Source organism: Dromaius novaehollandiae, chromosome 21 (genome assembly GCF_036370855.1).
Source record: "Dromaius novaehollandiae isolate bDroNov1 chromosome 21, bDroNov1.hap1, whole genome shotgun sequence".
NCBI lineage: Eukaryota > Metazoa > Chordata > Aves > Casuariiformes > Dromaiidae > Dromaius > Dromaius novaehollandiae.
The window spans coordinates 1,240,927-1,256,582 of NC_088118.1; the positions used below are offsets into that span (position 1 = coordinate 1,240,927).

The window sequence follows — 15,656 nt, forward strand, 5'->3', positions numbered from 1 at the left end:
CTTAAAAGGGAAGTCATCAAAAAAAAAAGAGCTACAGCAACAGTTGTCTAAAAAGACAATATTTAACATATTTTAGGTCTTCCTAATAACAAATCTACTTAGAATTAGCTGACCAACCTCATCGTGTAACTCGATGCAGCACCACAGAGTGTGTCTGTCCCCTTCACGTTTGCTTGAGTAACAGCAATTTTACTCCGGTTTGTCTAAAGACAACCTCACCACATCAACGGATTATCTGTGGCATAACAAAAAAAAAAGCCTCACCTGAAGCAATGTTTTAAAAGGAATGATTAATATCATTCTTAGAACAGTATGCCCAAAAGCTAGCAACCTTATCTGCCTTTCTGCTTTAGGAAAGGTGGAGGGAAATGCTTGCCATCCTTCTAAGAACCTCAACCAACTGAGCTAATCCATACATAATGCTTAACCAAACCAGTGTGTTACCAGAGACATTATAGCTCTGTGACTGTAAGGGGACCATAGATGAGTGACTGTTTTGATGTTACAGAGCACTGCAAAGAATAAGAACTGGGATGGATGTCCACATGCAGGCATGACAGAAGGTGTAAGAAACAGAACTGCGTGGAAAGCAAAAAAGTCTTTGCAATTAAGCTATAAACAAAGGCTACCTGCTTTTCCTCCCCATAGTTTGACCCAGCCATCCAGTTTCAACAACTTTTAATGGATGAAGAGCAGCTGTGGCCTAGAAGTTATCCCATGACAGATTATGGCAGGGGAGTGGGGAGGGGAATAGCTTTTAAGAAAGCCACATGCCTTTTCAAGGTCACAGATACATCAGTGTCACAGAACACATTTAAGGGAAGTATTACTGCAATAAAACTTATGAAGTGAAAGTGCCATCTCTGCAATTAGAGTTAGGGACAAACGTTCATCTTCTCAGACACAAAATAAGGGCTGGGAGAGAATGACATTCCTTTATTTTCACCTTTATTTTTGTCCATTAGCCCAGAGTTTACATGAAAATGCTCAGGCTGCACAAAGAGTTTTCTTTCTAGCCTAATTTTAGCAGCGCTCTATTTAGCTGTAACCTCAACTTTAAAGCTTAACACCACTAATATTTAAAAGAAGCGTTCCGAGAGGGAAGCTGCCTGGCAGCCTCATCTAAAAAACAGAAAAGCAGCAACAAGCAGTTTCTCATGCTTGATCCGATTACTCTGATCTCTCTTTTGATGCTGCAGACTCAGACTCATATTTCTATTCCTGAATGGGGGGAGCAGGGTAGGGAGGGGAACGTCACTTTCTATTTGACATTTTCTTATTCCCTGTCACAGTCCCAAGAAGGAATATACACTGCAGATAACTGGAATAAAGCATATGAGGGGACTGAGAAGACACCTGTCCCCTGTCTCTCCCAGGTAGAGATTTAACCACAGGCTGCTGGTTACCAACAGCCCTCATCTAACCACTGTTTATATTAAAGGTGACCTTAAAATCCTCTCACTAGAGCTTGATAATTTCTGTGTTGCTCTCAAATGCAGCATGTTGTCCATCAGAAAATCATAATTATAAACAGCATCACTGCTTTAACAAAAAGATAAGTGCAGTGTTTCCACATCAAATTTTAGGCTCTCAGGTCCAAGCTCAGGTCAAAAGTTGTTATGTTTTAGATTAGCATTTAAGTATATCTTTGTGAATGGAAGGAAACTAGCGCAAGCAGCCATCCCAGAGAAGACTAACTTGTGACACTTAGTGACAGCTTGGGGAATACAGTGACATTTCCAGTCGGGATACAGACCTTTGAAGAGACTATAAATCAGATTCAATCACTTACAAACACTGCTTAAAAAGGGCACAACAAGATCAAAGAGGTTCATTTATAGTCATAACCTGAACCTAACGTTTTATATACCCAGAACTTTGAGAGCAAGCATAACTTCAGGAGGCAACACTGGCCTCACGGATATCTCTGGGCTCTCACAGGTACGTTAGCACCACCACTACTCCTCAAACACTCTGGAGCTAATCATTTGCCCTCACCACCTCAGCACAGGAAGTCACCTCTAGTTACTCCCTTATCCACAGCATCTTAGACAGTCCATGCTTGAACTCCCCACCCCGAAAATAAGCACCTGCACTTGCACATAAATACTGCAGAGCTCACGTTCTGTTTCAGATTCCCTCAGATTTTACAGCAATACAAGTACTATCTTTAGCCAGGACATAAAATTCTTAAGCATAACACACTGGAACTGCACTTGAATCCTGTAAATGAAGTGATAGCCTTTCCCTTGCCACTGCTTGAAAACCGGTTAAGGAAACTGATATCCAATGTCTTCTGATAACCAGCTGATCATGTTGCAGGTAACCCCTGAAAAAGATGACATACTGCATAGTCCCATGTACTCTTCTAAAAGCTAGTGAGCTAGCTTGTCTTTTTTCCTGTAACAGCTTAAACTGGTACATGGGACCAGACACCATTAATTCAGTTATCAAATGGATTTGTCAGAGTTCCCTCATCTTCAAGATGCCGTACATACAAGAGGTAAGAGAAGTTCACTGTCATGTAAGCTAATCAGTACCTGAACCTTTCAGAGAATGTTCATTTAACTATTGTGTCTCTTTTTTAAGCTTCCATTGCTTAGTCAACAATTCCAAAAAAAGTAACAATAAAGTAAGCACTTTTGCCATCCCAGAGAAGAATCAGGTCAGTAATATAACTGTTCAGTTCAGGGCCAGGCCTTCACAGCTGGTTTTGTCAGAGAAAATAAGATTTGAATGTAACTATTTAAAAATATTTTCCATCATATACAGCTAAGAGCCTGTTTTCTCCTCAGTACTCGCACTCGACTTCTATTGCCACTAACAGGAGCTGCTAAGTGACAGTGCCTTTGTCGTCCAGCTGGAACCCACAAAAAAAATTCATTGCTATTTTAAAAAGACACCCAAAAGTCAAACAATAGTGACCAATATTGTTTCCATCTATCCTGCAGAGAAAGTCCTGGGAAAGCTGCTTATGCAATTCCTGGCAAGAGTGCTGCAATATGGAAAGGCTGAAATTATCAACACAAATCCTTTAAAGGTAGGAATAAAAAAGTCAGGACACCACCTTCATATGTGAATACTATCAAACAGCAGATAGCAGCACCATGAAAATGCAAGCATTTCCAGTGAGAGGAAAAAAAAACAACATGAAAAAGCAAAAGCAAAAGAGACCTTTTAGTTAAGCTACAACCTACAAAAGTTTCTTGTCTTTCTAAGTAAAGACAAATGCTTAAATCTCATTTTGATCCTAAATACCAGCATCTTAAGGGAGACAGAATTTTTGAAGTAGATTCACCTTCAAAACTCAGAAAGGTCAGAACATTTCTATTATTCAAGTTTCTCAACCACACAAGAATGTAATCAATTAAAACCAACCGTAGGGTCAGCTGGCCCAATCCTACAAAGTCTGGGCTTATGTCTGAGGCATGTCATTGATTTAAGCTAGCTAAGCATATGAGCCAATAAAAGTTCCCAGCGCAATCTAGTCAAATGTTTTAAATAACTTAAAACAAAAAAGCCACTCAGCACAGAGCAGGTGAGTAAGTGATAGAGTTCAACACCAATTTTGAGAATTACTGCTGCTCACAATAATATTCTCATTGTTCATGATATCTGGAACAGATGAAACAATCTCAAACTCAGATTTTCAAGAAAGACCCATACAATGTAGTATAATGTACATACTAATGCAGTTTCCTAATATCTAACTCCACTCCCACACAAAGACTTAAAACAACAACCTAAAGTGCAACCAAACAGGAATATCAGCAAGTTCAGCAGCTAATGAACAAATGAGGAAAGAGAAAAACTGTTAAAACTCCAAAGAAAAAGATAGAGAACAGCACACAGATACCATTCACATGTAGCCATGTGTCAGAACAGGAGCTAGCCTGCACCTGTCTAACTTGCAGTCCTGGTTCTCTCACACTTACAGGGTACTGGAGTATCTAAAATTCAGGAACAAGGCTGAAGTGCAAAAGCCAGCTCATCATCCTGGAATGTGGGCCAGCTACCATTCACCAAAAAATGCCCCAGCTGACAAGCTCCACTGAAATACTCTGTGTCAAATCCTAAATTTGATTGAATCATCGCGTTTTTCTAAGAAATAAAAAAGAGCCTGTTGCACACGCAAAAACATCCTGTTTTCACCAACATACTCCCTTCACATACCTTCTTGAAGCCAAGCAGACCAAAGCCTCTAAGGCAGCACCGGCCAACCTTCAAAGGGAGCTCCCCATTAGCCACAACAGCAGCTGCTACCTGCAGCACACAATTAAATCTCCAGAAAAGTGATGAAACCTAAACAAGTGCATACCACTTAAAAGCACAACATACCAGTTAGGTTTACTCCTTCATTACGGGTTTCCAAACAAAGTCTATTTATTTAATGCTACCAGTTTGGCATCACTAAGGACTAGCACATGGTATTCCACAAGGAAACAAATACTTTTTTTTCCATGTAGCATCCAGCTTCTCAGAAGAGATACAGATTACATGTCCAGTTTTGCTTGTACCCTTAAACCACTGCATTAAGTATTTACTTACTGACTGAATTCCAGCTAAATTGAATACTGTAAACTGCATTACATTTAAGGCTTCAGAAGTCTGTTCAAATCGTATCTCTCTGAACCACAGAAAGCAACCTCCCTTTCTGAACACACGAAGCCCCCGCGTTCAAGACAAAAGTAGGGCAATACATTTTATCAAACATGGAAGAGGCACAAGTTGTTAAAATCCCTTTTAAAAGTATAATAATAGTCTCCAGAAAAGCTGGCGCCAAGAAAAACAGCAAGAAAAATCTGCCCAAGTATAATACCAAAAAGGGTGGTTGTTGTTGTTGTTGTTAAGGGGAGGGGGGGAGGGTGAGCAAGCACATTATTAGGAGCATTTCAACTGTCATTTCAAACACCACATCCAGTCTAAAAGACATTTTATTCTGGGTGGTGTTAGAGTAAAAAAAGTGCATCCATTTTTAGCCAGGCAATAGGGCAGAGACTGTACCTGCAGGCTGCTGCCCCACAGAACATACTTTTAGTTCCGGCACAGACCTGAGGAAGCGACACTAAGCCATCGTCAATTACTGAGTCAGAGTTGTTTGATTATAAAGCTTTCTTTATTTACACACACCCCCAAAAAAGAAAGCAAACAGCAAAGTAACATCAACAAACTGGAAATTGATAGAGACTGATGCTGGAAGGAGGAACCTAACTATCCTTTCTAGGCTCCTGTCTATGCTGCAGCCTCAGCTACAGCAGAAGAGCCTCCTCAGAGAAAATCAGTAAAAGCAACAGCTCTTGCCAAGTTGTATAGCAATGTCCAATATTATCAGCAATTAATTTTAAAGTTGTCTGGCAAGCCGAAGGAAAGTGCTAATAACTGGCCCCCCTCTCCAATTTAGACTGCGTACAGAGCAGAGCTGAATATTCGCTAGTCTTTGCATCTTTAGAATCGCAGGAGTCTCCTTGGCCATGGTTTCTAAGCCAGATTGTCATGCTTATAAACCTGTGTTCAACTGCCTACGTGCAAGACTCAAATGAGCCCAAGCTGCAATCCAGATGGATTATTTACCAGCCTCTTCCTTGCAATTTTCCTGAAGTGTTTGCATTTCACACAGACCACCACCAGAACAAGAATGTTAGTATATTTTTCAAATGGAAGAGCTCAGCCAAGTCTCAGCAAAACAGTTGCAGATCAGAAGACTTTTGTCTTGCTTGCATACAAAAGCTCCTTAGAAATTCACCCCATATTTACAAGAGAGCCTGATTAACACAACCTCAGTGGAATTACTGACTGCATTTGAGAAGGTCTCTCTCCCGCCTGTTGCTTGTGGGGCTTCTTTGATGTTGGCAGATAACCAGAGCTACAATTAAGACCACTTCTTGTTCTTAGATATGTCCTTACGCCTTTGTATCCTTGTGGCCATTGCACCCAGTGCCATGACTAGGTTTCATTTCAATGCTGACACACTGTCTCTCCAAATACCTCCCGTGGCTTCAGTCAAAAAGTTATTCTTTCTAAACTGCTGTGCAATGCTGCTATGCGCCGTTAGGCAGATGCTGTGTTCCACCCCAATGCTGACTGCATTTCAATATTAGCTGAAATCATTCTTCAACTCTCTCCGTACTTCACAGGGGTGTTATGAAGCTTAATTAACTGTAAAGCATTGAGATCAGATAAAAAGGTGCCACAGAACTGCACATTCATCTTGAGTTACACTAGCTTATTTTAAACCAAGTCCTAGCACTGCCTATCCCCATTCCAATTACCCATGCTTAAACCAGTCAGCAAGGTAATTACAACGCACTCCAAAGCACACGCCAGATTTCCGCACTCAGATCACAGGATTCCACTCAAGTAGGGAGATACAGCACTAATACTACGGTACCTTGGGCAGCAACAGATGAAAGACAAGCAGACACGGCCCTCTGCAACCATTTCCAGACATTTACCGCCACAACAGTAATTTTCTCTTCGAAGACTACTGGAATTAACAAACTAACTGCTTTTAAAAGGTAGAGGGAAATAGGGAAAAATGAAGGTTTGGGGTTTTAAGGAACTATCTAAAATGCAGTAAAAAGCAGAACTTCTGGCATTTTATCATTTTCAGGATTTTATCATTTCATCAGGATTCATGACAGAACATTAAAATCCTGAAAATCCTTAGACAATTATCTTTAACAGCAGCACGTTCTCTATTCATACTGCGTAGTGCTTTTCAGTCCGAAAAACACCAACTGCACAGGTCAGGCATAATCCTTTTAACTGCAGCATGTGAACCGTGCCTACTGCTCCAGTATTCTAACTCAGGTTGTTATGTGCATTAGCTGAGCTCCATTTTACAGGTTCACCATAACACAATATCATACAAGCCCTTCATTAAAGAACAGTCCTTTTTTCAAAATAAGAAAAAAAAAGGCAACTCAAAACATGAGACGAGATGTTAAGAGCCAGATAGCAAAACAAACAATGAGCACAGTTATCGTGCAACAGGGCTTTTATTTTTCTGCTTTGTTTCAAGTGATAAGTTCTTTAAATCAGATAACTGGACAATTCATTCATTTCGCATGAAGCTAAAAAAAAGGTATTTACATGAGCTTAAGAAATACACCACAAAGCTCATCTTGTGACAAAACATCTTAAAAACTATGAAGACAGCCCATTAATTACAAAAACGTCTGAGTGCCTGCTGCTAAGTGCAGACAAGTCATACTGAAGTGACATAAGTGTTTCCCCATCTTATAATAAAAAGACCTGCCACCAGTGGCTTGCTTCCATCACTCATTGCTACTCTCACAGACACTCAGGGCTGCAAAACAGCTGAATTCGGAGAACAGGCTCAGTCTTCAGGACTTCCAGAAGGGGACGAACACGCCATTAAGAAACAAAGTAATTTTCATTGTCAGAGCTAGCATTCAGGCAGAAGACACTGGCCTTATTTTCGAGGACGATGATCTCTAACAGAAGGTATGTAAAGTCAGAATAACGAGCTGAAAACGACACTAGATTCACCCCCCCATACACACACCATCTTGCCGAAAAGGCCATTGGGGAAAACTGGGTGAAGCATGTACAACATACATATGAATAAAGCTCTTTGTTCGGCAGAACTGCCTGCTTCTTTATTCCCCCCTTTTCGTATTAGTTAAATTCAACAGATCACTCAATGGCTCTCTTGTTCTTCCAAAACGTCCCAGGCAAATAATGCTAGCTCCTCTTGTCGCACAAGTCAGTAAATGAAGCCTTGTGCGTCTCCAGTGACACACTGTAAATATAAAGTGGCATTAATGAGGGATATTTTATCAAAGCCATCAGACACAAGTGCAAGTCCCTCCTGCGGCTATTCAGTTCAGTGCAAGCGAAACGCAGCGGCGGCGGGGCGGCACTTTGCGGAGCACATCGCCCAGAATATTATCTCGCTCAAGCTGCTGCGCAGAGCTTGTGCCACACGGCTGCAGAAGGCGCCCCAAAGTGCCCCGCAAAATCGCCTGCCGCGGCTCCACTTGCTGCTCAGTGCTATTCAGACAGTTTTACTGGATGGCAAAGGAATTCACTGTACGAGGCAGGCTTGGGAAGCCCTACTTAGTCATGTTTAATTAACGTCTGTTTAATCCAAAGCAATCATCTCTGGCAAAAGCATCTGAACTCGATGGCATGGATCGGGTTACAGCGCAGTCCGCGTTTCAGGCCGGGCTCCCCCTAATCGCCGCGCAAAGCAGAAAATGGAAGTTGCACTCGGATTCCAACAGGTCTGAGCTCTCGCGCGCAGCCTCCCGGGCGGCTCCCCGGCAGCAGCAGGGCCCCGGGAGCTGCAGCACGCCAGCCGGCTTCGGCGAGCCTGCTGCCAGCTTCCCGAGGTGAAAACGCCGCGACCGGAGAGGTACGGGGGCGGCGGGGGCCGCACGCACCAAGTACTTCTTAAATACGAAGGCTCCGCGATAAAGCCGCGTCGAGCCCGTAAGACAGACACCAGTAAGAAGCTGCTTCCATGGTAACCAGCAACAGACTGCCCATGTAGCTCTGACACGCACTGCCGAGCCGGGAGTCGCTCCTTCGCCAGCCTGCAGGTCCCTTCCGCGGAGTCCATCGCACGCAGCAAAATATTTACACGTAGCAGCGTAACTGCCCGCTGCACCACTCCCTTAAGCGAGCTGCAAACTCGCAGGCTTTAATACCGGGGGGTCGGAGCGCGGCGCGGGCCCCCGGCGCCCCGCACCTCGGCTCCCGCCGGCGCAGCCCGCCTATTGTTCCCCAGTCAATGCACCGCCGCGGCTCCGCCACGCCACGGCAGCCCGAAGGCGCTTCTCAGGACGGTTTTACCGAGCCCAAACTTGGGCGCTCAGGAGAAGGAAGTTCCGACCGAGCCGGCTCTGCCAAGCCCATCTACCTGCCTGCCCGCACGCTGCGTCCCGAACGATCCACGCACGAGGCTTTTCAAGGGGAGAAAAACAAGACCCCGGCCCCCCACCCGATCCACCTTCAGTGCGCAAAACAAACGGCTCTCAAAACGCTGCCCTTCATTAAAAGCCGCTTGGCAGCAAACAGCCCTCAGGGGGCTCAGGCGGGCACGGCGCTCTGCCCGGCCGCTGTTTGCACAACCCCGGGAGGGCGCCGGAGCGGCCGCCGAGCGTCCCGCTGCTCCCCCCACGGCCGCGCTAGGCCCCGCCGGGGGCAGGGGCCGCCTGGCAGCGCCGCGTCCCGCCTTTGTTACCGGCCGCCAGCGGTGCCTGTCCCGCGGGGGAGCCGGCCGCTTGCCCGGGAGCCGGGGCAGAGCCCAGAGCGGAGCGCGGGGAGGCGCCGGCCCCGACAGGCCGCGGGCCCTCACCCCCCCCCCAGCCCCGGAGCAGGCCGCGCTCTGCGGCGCCCCCTGCGGGAGGGGCGGGGCGGGCCGGCGGCGCAGCCCGCTCCTACCTCTGGGGACGAGGGCGGCGGCGGCGAGGAGCAGCAGGAGCGGCGGGAGGAGGCCGGCGCCGCCGCCGCCGCGCGCCGAGGGGCCGCTGGGCTCGGCACGACTCGCCATCTCCGGGCACCTGCTTCGCTCTGGCCGCGGCGCCGGCACCTAGCGACCGACCGCGCCGCTAATGAGATGCGCCCGCGTCACGCGCCGAGGGGCGGGGCGGGGGCAGCCGCCGCGGCCCCGCCCCGCCGCGCGCCAAGGGGCCGAGGCGAAAGTGCGGCGCGCGGCGCAGGGCGACGGCGGCAACAGCAGCAGCAGCAGCAGCGCCCTCACCGTGCCGCGAGGCGGGCCGCGGCGCCCCCTCGGCTCGCGCCCTCACGGCGGCCCCCGCCCCAACGGCCGCGGCGCGCGCGCACCGCCCAACGGCTGCCCAACGGCCGCGGCACGCGCCGCCCGAGGGGCGCCCAACGGCCACGCCCCAGCAGCCCCTGCGCGCGCCGCCCGAGGGGCGCCCAACGGCCCCGCCCCAACGGCTCCGCCGCGCGCACCGCCCAACGGCCCCGCCCCAACGCCCGCGGCGCGCGCACCGCCCAACGGCCCCGCCCCAACGCCCGCGGCGCGCGACGCCTGAGAGGTGCCCAGGCCGCAGCCCGCGCGCTGCCCTGAGGCAGGTGGCAGGTAACGGCGCGTTTCCCCCCGCCCGAGAGGAGGCCGCAGGGCTGCTGCCGGGCCCCGAGCGCCGCCACCACAGGCCGGTCCGGCAACAGCGCGACGGAGCGCAGGGATGAAAGCCCACGCCAGAGAGCGAGCGTAACTAAAGATAAGAAAACACCTTCTGTTTCTCATGCTTGCGGTTTGGTTGCTCAGGGGGGAAAAAAAGACACAGACATGCCATACAGCTGTGACAGATTAGTTAATCCGCCTGTGATTCATAGTTGATACAGACTAGAATTAATGTTAAAGAATAAATTGAGAGGAATATCAGAGGTCTTTGGAGAAAAAAATAAAAAACACTCTAGTCTTGCTGCTATGGACACCTCGACACCACATTTCCGAAGGACAGCAGAGATGCAGCGCAGCTTTCACACGCTCTAACCCTCAGCTGACTACCGCGCACATAAGATCTAAAGCACATTTGACACATGGGGCTTCTCCACAGAAGATTTCAGTGCCCTCAGAGACACGAAGTGCTTGCAGACAGGAGGAACAACAGCCTTGAACAGAAGGCAGAGACTTCCCCGCACTGGTGCACCTGATTAAGAGCCTTAACACTGCTGACACAAATGCCACCTCTATGGCCTACAGTCATGAGCTCTGTCAAACCTGCAATATCAAGGCAATCCACAAGCCATAGCAGACCTAGAACACAATGGAAAGACAAAGAGGAGGCCACAGCTTCAGCAGAAAGTCATCCTACCTACTAAATTCCAAAACAGACTAGACCCGAGGAGCTTGCATCTCATACAGTCAACGTAAAGCAAGAAAAAAACAGCAGGTCACAGCCCGTGAAAGCAGGAGGGATTTGATCCCTAACCAGGTAAGCACTCAAAGCACTCAAAAGACAGTCACCATCTAGAACAACTTTCCTACAGCTACCCCAACTCTTAATGGTTTCAGAACACACACACACAAAAAAGGTCTGCTCTACATCCATTTTGGGACTTGAGCAGCCTGTGCTTAACAAACACCATACCCTCGTGCGGTATGAACTGGTGGCATTTCAATAATGCATCCTTACAGTTGTGAACAGCCTTGATGTGCTTTGTCTATAAATTAGACCACTTGAGGCAATGTTGAGCCTTCCAGTGCCTAGGTGAGAGGCAAAGGTGAAAGCAGAACAAGTCCCCATCTACAATGTCCCCAGATTACAGCTGCGGGGAGTGGGAGCAGAGCATGACCATATGAAGTGGGAGGAATAGTGACTCATTAATTGCAGTCCTGCAAGAATTAAGCATTTCTGTAGATTTTCATCTGTGCAATGATTTTGACAGATTTTAAATTGAGTAAATTATAATTCTTCTCTCTGCTCTTTAAACCTCACCAAGTCAAGAAAAGTGTGCTCTCAGACTGCTACATCATGCCTTAATAAATTGTGATCAGTAGGTTTCTCTCACCTGGGAAAGGGAAACGAATTCTCCCTCCCACTTACAATTCCAGAAATATTATGGGTCTGCACAAGCATTAACAGAGAGGAAAGAGAGGGGATGTCAAGTATTTCTAACATCATTAATTAGGTTATTCCAAGTTAACCTGAGGCAGGTGAGTTGTCAGTTTAACTTTATCATCCTGTCTTTGGCTAAGCCTAAAGTTAAAACTGCTCAGGGCAAATGTTGAGTCATGTCATAGGACTGGGAAGAGCTTTCACTCACTGAATTGCTTTCAGTCTGGTTTCAAACCAGCAGCCTTTGAGAAAATGCAGTATGCTGTTCCCTCAAACTTCCGAATTTGGAGCATTCCCACCCACTCCCAACCTCTTTATATGACCCTTCATGTTATAAGGTGCCAGGCCTCCTGGGACAGCAATTTTTTTCCCCCCTGTACATGTGACAAATGACTCATTCCTCCTCAACAAATGCCAGGTACGCTCAATTTCAGGTTACCATAGTCAGAGTTATGTAACTCAGTCAGATTTATCCCCCAGTTTATAAGGAAGCACTTGTCTTAATCTAGGACACTAAAATCCCTTCTTCTCCAGAAGGGCTTTAGTGCTTGTAAACAACTTGTTTGAAAGACTCTGCGCAGGAACTCCATTTGCCTCTGTATGATTGGCACCAGACCATCTTCTTTGTCTATTTTTAATTACTTACTTTATTCCCTTTTATACAGTATTGTACATTATGACCCATGGCATCAAATTGAAAGACAACCCATATTAAGTAAAAAGGTTTATAATAATTTAAGAAATACAATTTGCATAATAAATATCAATATCACAACAGCTAAAACAAACCATGACAAATTATCTGCCACTAAATGACCAAGAGATTATAGAATGCAAATTGCAATTCCTGAACTCTAGGAAATGACTTCCTTAACCTAGTGGGTTTCATTCGGCAGACAAAAAGGGAGTTGAGATGAACTAAAACTGGCTGTGTTCCTGCTGGAAACATCTTATTGCATTCCATTATGGATCAACTTTAATTTCAAGAGGAAAATGATTTCCTCTGTCCTGGAAGCTTAGCCTCAGATTATTTGTCACAGTGTGTTTAGCAGTTATGATATTGAAGCATGAGCACCATTGGCAGCGATTGAAAGCTGTATTAAATCAGCGAGAGCTCACATTACAGGCAGCTAGAGACAGCAGCTAGCTAATATGGGAGTGGTGGCAGGAACAAGAGAATAAAGAGGGGAAGAGAGAAAGGCCTGATGAAGGTTGACCTGACCCATGAATATAGTGGAGATAATCATCAGCATTACATGACAAGGTTGCTCCCGGAGTGACACATCCAGTTGACAAGCTGCTACTCACTCCTTTGAAACTTGCTATGACCTCTCTGTAGTGGAAAGCAGTCAGGAGACTTAGGAACACTGGAAAAAACAATTTGATTCAAATCCAGAAGCAAGGCTGAAAACAGCTCAAGACCCTTCAACAGCCCTAAGTTCGAGTGCCTATAGACATCCGTCCAGCACAGCATCAGGGAGAACATAGGAGCCCCACAGCAGAGTAGCGCCAGTGGGAATGTACTCTGGCCACACTCCCAGCAGACCCTTCGTACCAGTGGCAAGGGAAAAAGACCAGCAGTCTGTGCTGCTTCAGCTTGTCTTAAGGTTCTTCTAATACCACTGAGACCATGAAGTAAGACCCTTAAGCTACTCCAAATGAAGCAGTGAGAGGCAGGCCCCAAACCAGAGATATGCATGTGCACATGCAAAACGTATCGGGGTTCCTGATCTGCTTGATAGGAGTTATGAGCAGCACTAATTTCTCAACAGGAATCCTTTTCTGTGCCACTTGTAGAGATTCTTCAAATAGGAACTTATCATTGCCGCTCCCCACTGCTGCAGTTTAGCTCATTTCAAAGAGCAGGCAGTGTTTCTGTATTTTGAAACTGACACTCAATTGTTTGTTAATTCAGTTTTTAAATCAAAAACAGGAATTTAGCAATGAGCATTCCAGTCTGTGGTATACTGCTTTTAGAAAAAAGCACCAAAACCCATGTTTTTAAATATAAATATATATATACACATATATATGAGAAAGGAAAAGAATGAGGGGGAAATTTAAGTTGTAGTCTACCTTTGTATAACAAACTCTCAGGACTCAACATTAGCCAATATATTTCAGTGTGCCCCAAATGACATTCAACAGCACAAGAAGGCTGTAGCTATTTGGATGAACATAAGCTGCTGCTAGGGATCAGACCAGTTCCTATGCAAATCAATGATCATCTTTCTATTGCCACTAATGGGAACTGGATTACAGGATACAACTTCAAGATCAAAACAGACAATATATGAATACACCAAAAGTGTTTACACCTGACTTTCAATTAATTTTAAGCAACTGATATTCTCAAAACAGGATTACTAGCCTACGTAGTTGGTTACAGCACATTATATCTATTTCAAAAGAAATTAGAGTAGAAATTGCTTCCTCCTCCTCTCCCCCCCCCCCCCAAATGGTGCTCAATTACCTTTTCTTTAGTTTCACAAAGACTGGTAAACTAAACCAAGATTGCTCAAAACCCAAAATGGCTTTCCATCTTCTCCACTAGCTTTGCCGTTCCCCTTGTTATACAACTCTACAAAAAAATAGCCTGAAAAGCCTCAGTTTGCTGCTCCAGAAAGTGAAGATAATCCACAGTACCTGCAAAAGTTGGATACATTGTGCAACTTCTCATTCTTATACAGCTCTTTGAATGTCAGATTAAAGGTGCTATAGAGACTGAGAGACCAAAAAGATTTTTATACAAATGGCAGTGTTTGTTCATTCTGCATATTCTGTCAAGAGAAATAAAACAGTTGTCGATCTTGTGAAAAGCACCGGCTCTGAAATTTTCAAAGAACTGCATGGAATTTTAGCCACACAATTCACATTAAAGTCAGCATGTGGCTAAATCCTGTGTACCTCTTTGAAAATTTAGGAGTTTGTCAGAAGAAATCCAGAAAAGGAATAATCAAGTTACAGCATTTCAGATTTAGCAGCTGGTCTGAAAGACATTTGAGTGCTTCAAGGATGTGTTGTTTTATTCAACCAGCAGGGCTTCCCTGTGGAACCTTTGAATATTTCCTTTTACCTGTCCGCAGACAGAAGAACTGAAATTCGGGCTGCTTAAAGATCAGGTGAGAAGGCAAAGCCTAATTTCCATTCTTTCACATACTGTGACAAAGTTGTCATTTGTTATGCTCTCCCTCTATAAATTTAGTACTTTAGTTACAGTGCACATCTCCCAGTATGTTTTGTCTGGCTTCCACTATGATGAAAAAATTGGCTCAGAAATTTAAAATGTATTAAACAGATGCCAAAATGCACAGCAGAACTACTGCTTGCCATTACCGCTAAGAAAACAGGGAACATCTTGCAATCCAACCTCATCAGCACTTAAGAGCTTTGTGAGGTCAATGTCAGGCAGTGGAAAACAGTAGTACCCCAAAAGTATGAGATGCTCTTCCCCTTGTCGTATATTTAGGGCTGTGCATGGCAATACACAGAAAAACAAGTTGAGGATTTATTTATCCAGCCCTAGCTCTTTGTAGAGACACATGCAGTGCAATAAGTATGAGATAGCAAACTGCTTGCAAAACAAGCACAAAGGTGCGTTTGGTGCACTGAGAGCACTCCTGTGGAAGGAAGATTGCATGCTTTAAATTCACACCATATGCTCCTAATTTAGACAAACCAGTAGCCAAACTGCAGCAAAACCCAGAGACCTTAGGAAGGCCAGAAATCTAACATGCAAAGTGCTATGCACATGAGGACAACTGCCCAAGCAGCACAGCTGTGGTGACTTCATTCCCCCACAGGGCAAAGGGGTTATGGTTGCTGACAAGGACATTTTCAGAGGAAAAGTCTGTGTTGGTGCTGAAGAATTACAGCCCAACACCAAAGAGCAGAAAGCAAAGGGAGGGCTTTGACAGATTATTCTGATTCAGTGCCATGATGCTACAAGTGTTTGCAAAAGGCCAGGTTTGTTATGTAGCTGCTAGTCATTATGTAACACCTCCCCTCCTCAATCGCCAAGCTCTTCGAAAAGGGCAAGTACCACCACCACCATTGTACAGATGGCAAAGCCAAGTTACAGGAGTCAGCTAACTTGCC

General features: G+C 45.6%; 1 protein-coding gene across 4 annotated transcripts in view; it reads right to left on the reverse strand.

Annotated features, from left to right (window-relative positions):
- CADM1 (cell adhesion molecule 1) overlaps positions 1-9,603 on the reverse strand; it is a 207,446-nt gene extending 197,843 nt beyond the window's left edge. For 2 of the 4 annotated variants that reach the window (XM_064524170.1, XM_064524169.1), the window contains exon 1: positions 9,412-9,601. In XM_064524170.1, coding sequence (XP_064380240.1) covers positions 9,412-9,520 — 109 coding nt within the window. In that variant the 5' untranslated portion in view covers positions 9,521-9,601. Of the gene's footprint in view, positions 1-9,411 lie in introns of all 4 variants that reach the window. The other 2 variants (XM_064524167.1, XM_064524168.1) reach the window with 2 other exon arrangements.
- Between the last annotated feature and the right edge of the window lie 6,053 nt (positions 9,604-15,656).